Source organism: Phyllostomus hastatus, unplaced genomic scaffold (assembly GCF_019186645.2).
Source record: "Phyllostomus hastatus isolate PE091 unplaced genomic scaffold, TTU_PhHast_1.1 phas_contig_1162, whole genome shotgun sequence".
Lineage (NCBI taxonomy): Eukaryota > Metazoa > Chordata > Mammalia > Chiroptera > Phyllostomidae > Phyllostomus > Phyllostomus hastatus.
In genome coordinates this window covers 9,858,818-9,871,729 of record NW_025333537.1, presented here as the reverse complement: position 1 = coordinate 9,871,729, position 12,912 = coordinate 9,858,818, and the positions used below count along the sequence as shown (strand labels likewise).

The following is a 12,912-nucleotide window of genomic DNA, read 5'->3' as shown; positions in this document are numbered from 1 at the left end:
AGTTTTCCAACCAGACATTCTTCTTCACCGTTTTAGCAATCATCATAACCCTTCATCACTCCTCCCTCTCCCCATGGGAAGCTGTCGGGCCGCCTAGAGTGGCGCACGATGAGAGTGTTATGGATGTTACGGGCTTAGCTACATTCTCAGCTCACTGATACGTGCCTCGAGTGTGATTACTGATATAGACACAGTATTTGTTACTGTTATTCCATTTTCCACTTTTGTGGTACTTTCTGGGTAAGGCCAGAGGTCTGAGGAATCAGCTTGGTCGTGAAAGATCATTTGCAAATTTGAATCTTATTTAAAGAGGCAGCATGTTTTATTTCGAAGTACTGGAGAGGGGCTGTCCAATGTGTCTCGAACTTGATTTGTCCAGTTCCTAGTTTTGTGACCTTGAGCAGATCACTTCCTCGTTGTCAGGTAAGGTAAACAGTGTGTACCACCGAGGATCAAGTGCAATACGAAGTGTGCAGCAGGGTGTGGGAAATTCCGAGCGTTCCTGGAGCCCGATGACCACTGGCTGTCCCGTGTCCCTCTGAGACCCCGGGGCAGGACGGGCGCTCCGTAATTGCTTCTGGAGCGGATTAAAAATGCGGGTCAGTGTCACAGGGGGAGGGCATGAGCCTGTGGATTTCTCGACAAAGCAGAAATGGAAATTCTAAAACAGTTGGACATTTCTCAGGCCTAGGGTAATAAACGAATTATTTCAAGTTACCCGAACTACAACCATACCTTCTTCTTAAGTCAGTGAGACGTTTACATCCTCTTAGCTGTTAGTCACTGGACAGCCGGACAGGCGGACAGTGTGACGCAGTGTCTCATGAATTCCAAGGGCAAAAGGGAGGTTCGTCAGGTCGTGTGTGTTCCCTCCCTGCTGTGCACAGACTCTGCCTTCACTTCAGCTCTGAAGCGCTCGGGCCACTGTGGATTGACATTCTCTGTCCTGATCATGTTTACCTTCCTTTTTGCATAAATGTGAATCCTCCTTCGCTTAGACTTCTAGGATTTCTCTTTATAGCCTATGATTTCTTAGATTCTCAATTTTGTGTTAATTCCTTCTTAAGTAGTATAGTGTAGTTTGCACAGAAACATGGTCTCTTTCCATCCAAATTTGTGGTCTTAGGTGTCTCTCCACCCTCCAACCTTTGTCTTTGACACTTTAAATCTCACCTTCGGTGCCTGGCTGGGTGTCGTCCCGCACCCCAGGGGCCTGCGGGTCCCCGCCCCCCCCAGGCAGGGCACGCACAGAAGGCAGTGAAGGCGGCCCAGCGGAGTCTCTCTCCCTGCCCCTCCCCTTCTTCTCTCTCTAAAAATCAATAAACATGTCCTCAGGTGAGGATTACAAGTACATAAATAAATAAATCTCACTTTTTGTCTTAGGTAGTATTAAAATATAATTATACTTTTGTTTAAAAATATAACACAGTTATATGTAGTTTTATCTTTACATTAAAATTTTACCCTTTTTTGAGATTACAAAAGAAACACTTATGAAACCAAAAACTGACCATTATGAAATGCAGTACACAAAAGTTGAAAGTAGTCCACATTGCTATGCCTCAGAAATGCCTAATGTTGTTAATATTTTGGTGTACCTTATTCCATATTCTTTTCCCGTGCATTTGTGTGTGTGTGTGTGTGTATTAGCAAATGCATGGAAATTTTTTTGCGTATATAAAAATAAAATTAAATGACACAATTTTTCTCTTCATAGTTTATCTAGAATTCTTTCCACCTTAGTGTTTATAGATCTACCTCATCCTTTTTTACAACTTTATGTTATTCCTTTAAATGGAGTACTATAGTTTATTTAAACATTTTCCCGTCTGTCGGCTTCCGTCTGTTTGCAGTCTTTCACCGCTACAAGCAATGGTGAAGTAAAGGTTTTTGTTTTTATCTTTATTAAGTTACGAGTTTTCTGTAGAATCACTTCCTAGAATTGGAATTCCAGGTTAGATGCTATCTAGTGTTTATTGTTGTTGTTGTTGTTTTAACGTTTCTCCCTTTTGCAAACCTCCTCAAAAAACAAAGTAATTTAAGCAAATGGGTTGCCATTGTTTTAGGGCTAGATCAACCAGAAATAGTACTTAACATTTTAATTCCCTTAATTTCGTATGCGATGTTTTGCCTTTTTTCCTTTAAATTACTACTTACTCTAACTTACTTCTAAGAACTAAGAATGAGGAGAGAGAGTGTTTGATAATGGGTTTCCTCCTAACTCCAGTGCTCTGAATGTTCTGTTTAATACATTTGACAGGTATGTTAATTTATAATTTAGTTGTGTGATAAAATTATTGCTGTAAATTGAGACTTAATCACTATGCTGGCTCTCTAGGGAACAGTACACCAAAAATATTGCTGAGCAGGAGAACCTCGGAAAGGTAAGAGTGTGTTATTTATTTTTTCAAATGTGTCTAATTTGTACATAGTTATGACATTGTCCTTTTTAAAAGGTTTAGTACAAAAAATAATAATAAATAATATATATGTATGTAAAGTTTAGTGCAGTTTCGAAGGGAAATTGGTTCCATCTTAATCCCTTTAGAAGATGAAGATTCTTTCTTAGGAATTTAGTTTTATAAAAGAAAAAAACAATTTTAAATAACAAAGCGTTCATGAGAAGTTTCTGCATAACAAACAAAAACGCCCCATGTAATGAACTACCAGGTTTTCAGATTATTCTCAGATATCTCTGTGAGGTGAGAATAAACATACTTATCTATTTTATTTAGTAAATACAAGCTCTTACTTTGAGCCAGGCACTGGTCTAAGCCCTCTGCAAACATTGATTCGTTTAATACAAATCATAAAAAAAAAAACCTCGAGCCATTCAGCAGCCTCCCTGTGTCAGTCTTTGGGGAGGGCCCCAGAAGGCGGGGCCGTGTGGCCGAGGCCTGTTTCCTCAGCTCTCTGAGCCACTGCAGGTAGAAGAGGTGCTGGGGAGCCCGAGCCCTGGCCTCCAGGACTCAGGTGACCAGCTGACTGGTTCTCCTGATGAAAGCCCTGGCTCTCCCTTTTTTTAAAAAGCCCTGCCGTATGTTTATCAACAACTCGGGACTAGTCACTGAGTAGGCTGGCTTCAGTCCTCAGGTTGTGGTTCTGGACAAACCCAGTAAGCACTGTGGAGTTGCTTTTCTCATATTGAAACTGAAATAGGTAGATTAAAATGTTAATTAAATTATCTACATGAGTTCCAAGATCATTCTCAATTATTTTAAGTCCATGTTGCGTAGTGCAGGTTAACTGCATTTCATAATACATCATTTTATCTGTTTCTTATTTAGTTTCACTGTTGAAAATTGAGGTTAAGATTTTACCAGTTTTTCATAAAAGTGTCAAGTTTTTAGCATCATAGTCAGGGATCATTTAGATTCAGTTTTCCTTTTAAAATACTGACTCTGTATGGGTGCCTAATTTCATTGTTTAAATATTCTTGAGTCTGCAATGTGGAAATGATTAAATATACATTGAAGTCTGTCCATTCTGAAAATACAAATGAAAAACATAGCTTTGTTTTCATCTTAGTACATTGTATAGTTAAGCTATTGGTCTGACTCAGAAATTGATGAGGGCAAGATTATTCATCTTTATTTACCTTTTCTGGTTTGAATAATTACTACAAAATACATGTATCTATACTTCTACATAACAGCTGAATTGACTCCTATAAACCTGTAAGTAATACTCTTAAGGTGAACTCGAGGAAAACAGTAGAGTAATTGCTAAACAGACTTCTTGGAGTTTTTTAAGAACGACTTTTAGAAACACTTTATTGTGGCAGACTTCGAGCCCACGTGACAAGCAGAGGGGGCGGCGGGACCATCACCCAGCTTCAGTAGCCGGCCTGTGGCCGGTCCTGTGTTTCCGTGTGGTCCCACCGTTACCCCACCCCAAATCGTTTTTAGGCGAATCTCAGTGATCTTATTTTTTTTATGTGGTCGAATTTCAGCATATATCATAAAGACTCCTTTTGAACATAACTGCAATACCATTATCATGCCAAAAATAATTGAACAATAATTGCATAATACCTAATACCCAGTGTTCCAGCTTCACCGGTTGTCTCACAATTGCTTAATGTTTTCTTTGTTCAAGTCAGGATTCTAATTGGAGTCCATACGTTGTTATTAGTTGATATATCTCTTAAGTGTCTTTTTCTCTAGGTTACTCCTCCATCTTTTTTCTTTATAATTTATTTCCTGCAGAACATCGGCGGGGGTGGGGAAACCCGGTGGGTTTTGTACTGAGGGGTGTCCAGCATCCTGAACTTCGGTGATGACATTCTCGTGGTGTCAGTTAATATGTTCTTCTGTCCCCAGTATGTTGTGTGAATTGGTAGTTCGGTATAGAGTCTTAATTAAATATGATTCGACATTTGGGAAGCATACTTCTTAAGCGATAAGGTGCACTTCTCTCAGGAGGCTTTTTGTAATGTCGGCAGCCATTAATGATCGTGTCCTAGATCCAGTACCCATTAGACATTGCAAAGTGATATCATTCTCTTTTTTTAAGATTTTATTTATTTATTTTTAGAGAGGGAAGGGAAGGGGAGAGAGAGAGAGAGAGAGAAACATCAATGTGCGGTTGCTGGGGGCCGTGGCCTGCAACCCAGGCATGTGCCCTGACTGGGAATCGAACCTTTGATGCTTTTGGTTCACAGACCCCGCTCAATCCACTGAGCCACGCCAGCCAGGGCGCAAAGTGATAACATTCTAATTAAGTTGTTCCTTTTTCATTTATTGGCTGGAATAGTTCTGTAAAGAGCAACTTCTTGCCAACTACTTAGCTACCATAAGGTACAGTTCATATAAAAAAGGCAGGATAACTGCTTGATTTGCTTATTTACTAGTTTTCAAAATAATGAATTGGTCCTTTATCATCCTTCAAAAGTATCTTTATGACTTGTAGATTTAATATATTTGATGTTTCAATCTATTGCAATTATTATTCCTATCCAATTGCCTCGTGTTTGGCCAGTGGAAGTTCTTGAATCCTTTTGAAACAATTCTATTAATAGACTTTGATGGCTTTTTTATTTTCTGGTTAGACAGAATGTTCCAGGCTCATCTCGTACATTTCCGTCCCAAACCTGGAGTCAGCCATTTCTCTACAAAGTGTTCATCTGTTCTCTCTATGATTTGTGAAGAAATGTCCATTATATCAATGCAAGTACATGAAAAATGAAAGAAACCTTAAAACTGACTTCTCCATTTTATCAGAAAAATTGAGTTCACTTGCGCTTTATTCCTTTCCTGTAATAAAATGGAATGGCATGCCGTACCGAAAGGAAAAAAGAAATAATCTAAAACTTCAAGACAAACAGAGAAGAGACCTAGCCATGCACGGTGACGGCAGCCTACGTCTTACAACCCAGCACGGAGTGGGCCTTCCCGGGCCTCCGGGGTTCTGAAACTCGGCCTGCCTGCACACAGGGCACACACTGCCGTGTACCTTCCCCTGTGCTGCAGCAGCCCCCCTTCCCGAGAACAGTGAAATCTGTGACAAGTATTTTTTGTACATTGCAACTGTCAACAAAATAATACAACTGTACTAAATGACAGTAACATGAAAAATAAATTATATACTAAAGTCAGTCACAGTCAAAGGTAAAGGTTTCAAACACACGTGGTTGTGAAGCAAATTAAACTTAATTGTGTCTAACGTAGTGCCCACACCCTGCCTTTAAATAACCTTTAGAGGTTGTTAGGATATTTGACAAGGAAATTATTCCAATAATAAAAGAAAAGTGCCCTGGCTGGTGTAGCTCAGTGGATTGAGCACGGGCTGTGAACCAAAAGCATCGCAGGTTCGATTCCCAGTCAGGGCACATGCCTGGGTTGCAGGCCACGGCCCCCAGCAACCACACATTGATGTTTCTCTCTCTCTCTCTCTCTATCTCCCTCCCTTCCCTCTCTAAATATAAATAAATAAAATCTTTTTAAAAAAATTTTTAAAAAGGAAAGTTACAGTTTACGTAGCAATTCAATCTTAAAATCATGCTCAGAACTTGAAAAATTCTTTATCTGACTTCTCTTGTTTTAGTTTATGAAGATAAAAATATTTGTTTTAAGATACTTTATTTGTAACATAGACTTAAATAGATGTATTTGCATCCAGGTATTGTGTCAAAAATTGCTGGTTATATTTAAATTCTATTTTCTTAATTCTGTTTTGTTCCCTGTTGCTGTCTGCTCTTACCTTTGCTCTCGTTAGCCGCGGCTGGGGAGGGCAGTTTTTAGTAAGTGGTTTCAATCTGGGCCTCAGCGTGGTTTAGCCTCTGATGTGGGCACAAGTATCACCTACTGCTGGCCTCCTCATTCGTGTGCTTGGATCAGCTGCTAGCTCCGCTGTGTTCTGAAAGAGGAGAAGATGGGGCTGCTTCTGCATCTTCCCGTGTCTCTCCTTGCTCTTCTGTCCTTCTTGGTGACCTCCCGCACGCAGGGCCAGCGTGTGTCTTTCACACCGGCCCTCACACGCACACACACACTCGCGTCTTCTCGGTTTCCCTCTTCCCTCCCTGCTTACCCTCCGGCCTCTCCGGCCTCTCACTGCGCGCTCCCCTCCTTTCAGTCACCCCTCCTCAGTTCGTCATAATGTAGACCCAAAGTGCCTTTCTGCAATTTATTGACATTTTTTATTAAAGATTTTATTTTATTTTTTGAAAGGAGGGAGGGAGGAAGGGAGAGAAACATGGGTGTGTGGGAGAAACAGCTGCTGGTTGCGTTTTGCACACCCCCCCAACTGGTGATCTGGCCTGCAGCCCGGGCATGTGCCCTGACCAGGAATTGAACCAGTGACCTTTCGGTTTATAAGCCAACGCTCAATCCACTGAGCCATACCAGCCAGAGCTGAAATTTTTTCTTATTCCTGCTTATTGTAGAGTCAGTGAGTAGAAGTTTTGGTACGTGGAACCCTATAGGCTAACAAAAACAATTCTAATAAGGATTTGGGTCTATTTAATAGTGTACTTTTAAAAAAATCACTAGATCTTCTCCCTTAGAAATATATGCATGCAGTTTGATTTTGGGGGACATGCATAGAGCATATACTGAGTCAGGAAAGAATATACCATTCAATAATAATAGCATAACATGATAGTTTATCATGTATTTTAATATCTTTTGTTTCATGTGAAAAAACCTCATAAGGCAGATGCTTTTATAAGTGTCCCCTCATATTAGCCTTAATCGACCATTTAGAAAACTAAAGTTCAGAGAAATTAAGTGTCTTACTTAGAGCTTGTGGCAAAACCAAGGTTGAAACGCAAGTCATCTGATTCCCAAAATCTGCGTTCTTTGTTTCTACGCCGTGGTACTGTTCCATTTTCCGGATTCCCTTCCCCGCTTCCCCTCCTTTTCTTTTATATATTTTTTTTTTGCTTTTGTTGTTGACACTATTACAGATGCCCCCATTTCCCCCTCTTTGCCCGCTCCTCCCCAGCCCCCACCTGCCCTCCTTCTGGCCAGCACCTCACTGTGGTCTGCGTCTGTGGCTTGTGCATTTATGTTCTCTGCCCAATCCTTTCTTTTATATTTTTCTGCTCTTTTTAACTTCAGCTTGTCCTGTACCTACCATAAATGTAATTCACTTGTATAATCTGAGTTTTCATACATCATAGAAGAACCTGGTTTACTTAACTATTCGTTCATCAGTTGTACAAAGCGTATCATATTCTTTTGATTATGGCAATAGAAGTAAATCCCTGTAAGTGAAATTTAATTATTTTTTATTTTTTTTGTAATAGAAACTTCGGGAAAAACAAAAAGCTGTACGAGAAAGTCATGGTCCGAATATGAAGCAAGTGAAAATGTGGCGTGATTTTGAGCAATTGATGGAATGTAAGAAACAGTGCTTTCTGCAACAACAAAGCCAGACTGCCTTCGGTCAGGTAACTCAGGAGGGAGGCGAGGACCGGCTGGTGCTCTGAGTGTCTGTCCTCACGCAGGGCTGGAGCCGGCGCAGCGAGCCGTAGGCAGACTTTTGGGATGTAGTTCTTTTCTTGAAAGGGGTTTATACGCCTCGTACTTTCAGATCAGCCATTCCCTGCGACGTTTTCCTGAAAAATAACGTTAAGGCAGATTTAGGTTTTAAAGGTTTTTTTTAATACAAAAAAATGGCTTTTAGTTTTGCTTAGTTTAAACATTAGTGGTATCTTCTGAGTTTTATGAGACAGGTGACTAAGTTTACTATCTGTAAATGTAAACATATGTCCATTAAGAAACATGTAGTTTTTAAAAAATATAATAACCCAATGGCTTAATGTTTTTCTTAATCTTTTTTTAACTTTAGAAGAATCTTTTAGGAACTAATATCTCTTGTTTTGAAGAAACATTTATCTGAAGTTCAGCAATTTCTACAGTTTCACTTCAGTTTCTTTTTCTTCTGTAAAATTCAAGAACATTTAATATTTTGAATAACATCTTTGTTCTATTTGTATTGTCTAAGGCAAATAAAAGTTGGTATACATATCATGGCTGTTTGTTTAAAAGTTATATAGTGTCAAACTTTACTTTTTAAATAACTATTCATGTTATAATAATGTATTAAATTTAAGGATTATTGCTTATTTTCACCAAAAATCTAAAATAGTATTTAGGTCTTGGGAACTGTTAATTTAAGTATAGAAATTGTCATAAATGTTGATGTTATCATATGCTAAAAAGTTAGCACAGGATTCCAGGTAAAATTCAAGAGTTCAGAGTGCTTCTAGTCTCTGCTTCGTTTGGACAAGGTACGTGAAGATTTAATTTTTCTTTCAAGAAAGATAATAAATTTATATGCTACCATTTGCTTCATTTAAGTTTGCAGATACTTTTCAAAATGTTTTTCCTTTATATTTGAAAACTCAAACTTCATTATTAGCATGTTTATCTTGAGTTAGTTAGGTTTTTTTAGCTATCCTGGGAAAAAATTAATGAAGAGAATGGTTTCTCCCCTGTACAAAATATACAAGCTGGATTATGGCTTTGGATCCTTGTTTCCAAGTGTAACCTACTCATAGTTTTTGTTTGAAAGCCTCTTTCTTAGTAATCAGAGAAACTTACTAGCATGGGATTATTCTAGAAGCTATCACAAGAAGAGTCGGGATCCAAGGAAGAACTTACCAAGAGGGTGTAGAAGGAAACCTCTTTTAACAAATCTTAAGAAAAAAAGCATTTCATTGTTGTTTAAATGGTGTGAATCTGGTCCTCAGCTTCCTTCAGCCTCCTTGTGAGCAAACGTCAACCACCCGCCTTCTCGTTGGTGCCTTTAGATCAGCTGTTCCGTCCACCACGGCCTGAGAATACGGGCTGTTTCACTGTGTGGAAGCAAATCCTTCTTAACTCAGTACTCAGTTTTTGAGCACTGAGGTGCTTGTGTGTGCTCAGCGTTGGCCACTGGCTTGTTGTTGTTAAGCCCGTGGTAAGTGATGTTCCTTTGCCCAGAGTAGGAATTCCTTCGCGGATGTTTGAAAAGGACGAGATACCCTTCATAGATCAGCATTGTATTTGCCAGAGGAAAGTCAGCTTGTAAGATTATTAAGCCTAGTATTTAATAGTTTTTAGCCTTTGTTGTCTTTGGTGATCTTCTCTTAATTTTTAAAATTGTTAATGACAGATACTCAAAGGAATGCTTTTGAATATTGGTAGCCATTTTATCCCACACAGAAAGAGCATGTAGATGAAACACTAAGGCAGCTTTCAAAATTACTTTGTTAACTGAAGCAGAACATTATTATTACTTCAAGAAAAGCAAATTGAAAAAAAACTAAAAGTACCAAGTTATTTATAGTTTTTATGTAACGTTGGACATTTAGTAATGCAGCTTAGTGGGTTTTGTGCAGTGACTTTCCACTCCTTTCAGGATTTGATTGAAACATCAAAGATCTCACAGTTTTTGACAGCTGGCGCTAACAGAAGAGCTTATTACATTTTTCCTTCAGGACCAATACTCTAACTGGCTGGTTGATGAGAGCACTTAATCGTTTTGGAAAGTACTCTGTCTTCCACGTGGGGGCCCAAATAAAGGAGAAGAATGTAGCCTGTGAAACCCGCTCCTGCGCTCGGAGGCCGCCTCCTCCGAGGACCCGGCGTCGCCGGGCCAGCTGTGTGCACTGCTCGTTCCAGAGGCCCCGCTGGCCTCGCCTTCTGCCTTAGTGGGGGAAGTAATCCCATGTTAAAGGTTGTCCTTTAAGAAGAATTTTATCATGGGATGACCTCTTTTCTGTTGTAAATCCATTAACAACTAAATCCAAGATCATGGATTTCCCAGGTTCAGAGCATGTACCAGAAGGGTCTTAGAGCATTGTTGAAAGGCATATGGAAGTCAAACCAGATCTCAGGAAGTTGCTGAACACTAACTTTCTTCTTTAGATTAATGCATCCTATCATTTTGCTTTAATTCAACAGGCAACAGTAAAAAAAGAAGCTGTTTCATTAAACTATCAAATAAATCAAAGTGTATTATTCTGCCTAATTAGTTTATATAACATATAAATATTTTTGAAAATGTTCAGCTCTGTGCATTTTTAAAGTGTGCTGGTTTCTTAAGCTAGCACGAACAGAGTGATTTGAGTAAAATAAGAGACTGAATGTGTTGCTCAAACTAAAAATATATAAATTTGCAGAATTCTTCCAAATTGGATTTGAAGCATGCCCAAATGGGTAGCTTGTCAAAGCTGTCTTTCCAAAGGCAAAATCAAGTTTGTGTTGAAAACTGACTTTGGTCCTGACTGGTGTAGCTCAGTGGATTGAGCACCGGCCTGTGAACTAAGGGGTCGCCGGTTCTATTCCCAGTCAGGGCGCGTGTCTGAGCTGTGGGCCAGGTCCCCAGTTGGGGGTATGCGAGAGGCAGCCGATTGATGTCTGCTTTGCACATGATGTTTCTCTCCCTCTCTTTCTCCCTCCCTCCCCCTCACTCTAAAAATAAATAAGAATCTTCTTTAAAAAAAGAGAAAAACGACTTTGTATGGAGATGTGTGTCTCAGAGAAATCTCCTTGTCTTACACAGGCATTCATTCACCCAACACTAGTGACTAATGAGTGTGAATCAAAGACTTGTTTCCACAAAGGGTTCTAGGCGCCCACATCACTCCTCCTGCTTGGCAGGAAGGAGCGTTCAGTCCCTAGGGAGTGGGTAACTTTCATTACACTCGGTTATGTCAGTAACTTCTCCGTTGTGGTGGTGAATGTGAGCTCTAGATTATATGTACTGCAAATGCTTTTTTTTTTAACAATCCATGGCAGCTAGGAGAGAAGTAAAACTGCATTTTTATTGACTGTGTAAATGTTTCTCCTCCTCCCTTTTCTTTTAATGAAAGCAGTTTCATTGGAGCTGCTTGCTCGGGGCAGGCAGGCCGCAGGTGCGCGTTTCCGTCGGGAGAGGGTCGAGGCGCGTTGTTCTGAGTGTGTCCTCAGTGTTTGCCCTCCCATCGTGGGATGGCCTTACAAAGAGAAGGTTGGCTGTGACTGTCCTTTGGTCCTGTCCCACTCTTGCCCAAGAAACCCAAGACTAAAACACAGAACCCAGGCGAGTGTGCTGAGAAGGACTCGGGCACGCACGCTTTCTGCTCTTGTGCTCCCTCTCTTGGCAGACTGGGCGTCCTTCCTCAGCAAACACGTAATCTCACAATTTCCTTTCTAGAATTGCCCAGGCTTGAGTCACCAAACTTGCTTTACTCCTATGGCAACTCACTCTTCAGAACACAGGAGGAAATTAAAGATTTCTGCTTTTCAGGGAAAGTGTGCGTTTCCCCCTCAGCTCAGGGCGTGTCGGCGGTTCCTGGCAAGGCCGCGGCTGCTCAGCCCTGCACCAGGGGGTACCTGGTGAGTAGTCACGGAATCATGGGGCGGAACCTCAGAATGATTCACGTCGTCCCTGATTCGAGTGGGGACTGGGAAGGATCTCGCCCAGCCTCCGCACAGTGCCGGGACCAGCACGGCAGCGCCGGTAGCAGATCGCTCCCCAGCCTCGGGAGAGTGAGCACAGCATGGCTCACGTCCCCTGAGGGAGCCTGTTCCCTTGTTAAAGAGTACAGTCTGATGCCTTTCTCGGTCCTGAACGTGGAGCACACTTCTAGAGGAGGAAAAAAATCTTTTCTTGATCCTCTTCCGAGGATATGTTCATTGATTCTTGAGAGAGACAGAGAAACATTGATCAGTTGCCTCCTGCTTGTGTCCTGACCTGGGATCAAACTCACGACCTAGGTGTATGCCATGACCAGGAATCGAACCCACAACCTTTTTGTTGTAGCAGATGAGGCTCCAGCCAACTGAACCACCCAGCCAAGGCAGGAAGAAAAAAATTTTTTAAACAGCAGTAAGGCAAAGCAAGATCGAACAAACTTGATTGCCTGTAGCTTTGTGATCGTAATAATCATAACCGTGATCGTGATGATGACAGCGCCAGCAGCCAATCCATTACTGAGCACTGCAGGTGCACCAAACACTGTCCCGAGTGCTTCCTGTGTGACCACTAATGTAACTCTCACGGTAAGTCTGTAAGGTACAGACAGTTATTCTCATTTGATAAATGAGTGACCTGAGGCGAAGAGCGGTGTCCACAGTGCCACACAGCTCGTAACTGTGGCAGAGCCCAGACCTCAGGCCCGTGCCCTTAACTTCCGCGCCTGGCTGCAGCGTGGCCCACGCCCGTACTGGCTGTGTGTGCGTGCGAACAGGCTGATGGCCATTTATGAACGATAATATGTGTGAAAGTATTTTTAATGCTGCTTATAATTCTTTTTTATGTGTTCAGTTACTATGCTTGAAGAAGAAACTTTATTGCTAAGTAATTACAATTAAACTCAACCAACCAGATGAGGGAATTATAATAAAAATGAATGTCAAGGACTTCTGGCCAAGATAGAAGCATAGGTAGACACAGTGTGCCTCCTCGCATAACCAAAAGAAGGACAACAAATTTAAAAAC

General features: G+C 41.0%; 1 protein-coding gene across 3 annotated transcripts in view; it reads left to right on the top strand.

Annotated features, from left to right (window-relative positions):
* The window catches only part of IFT81 (intraflagellar transport 81), a 135,096-nt gene extending 126,640 nt beyond the window's left edge, over positions 1-8,456 (top strand). For all 3 annotated transcript variants that reach the window (XM_045841363.1, XM_045841355.1, XM_045841345.1), the window contains 2 exons: positions 2,339-2,384; positions 7,748-8,456. In XM_045841363.1, the coding sequence (XP_045697319.1) occupies positions 2,339-2,384; positions 7,748-7,930 (229 nt within the window). In that variant the 3' untranslated portion in view covers positions 7,931-8,456. The remainder of the gene's footprint in view (positions 1-2,338; positions 2,385-7,747) is intronic.
* The last annotated feature ends 4,456 nt before the right edge of the window (positions 8,457-12,912 follow it).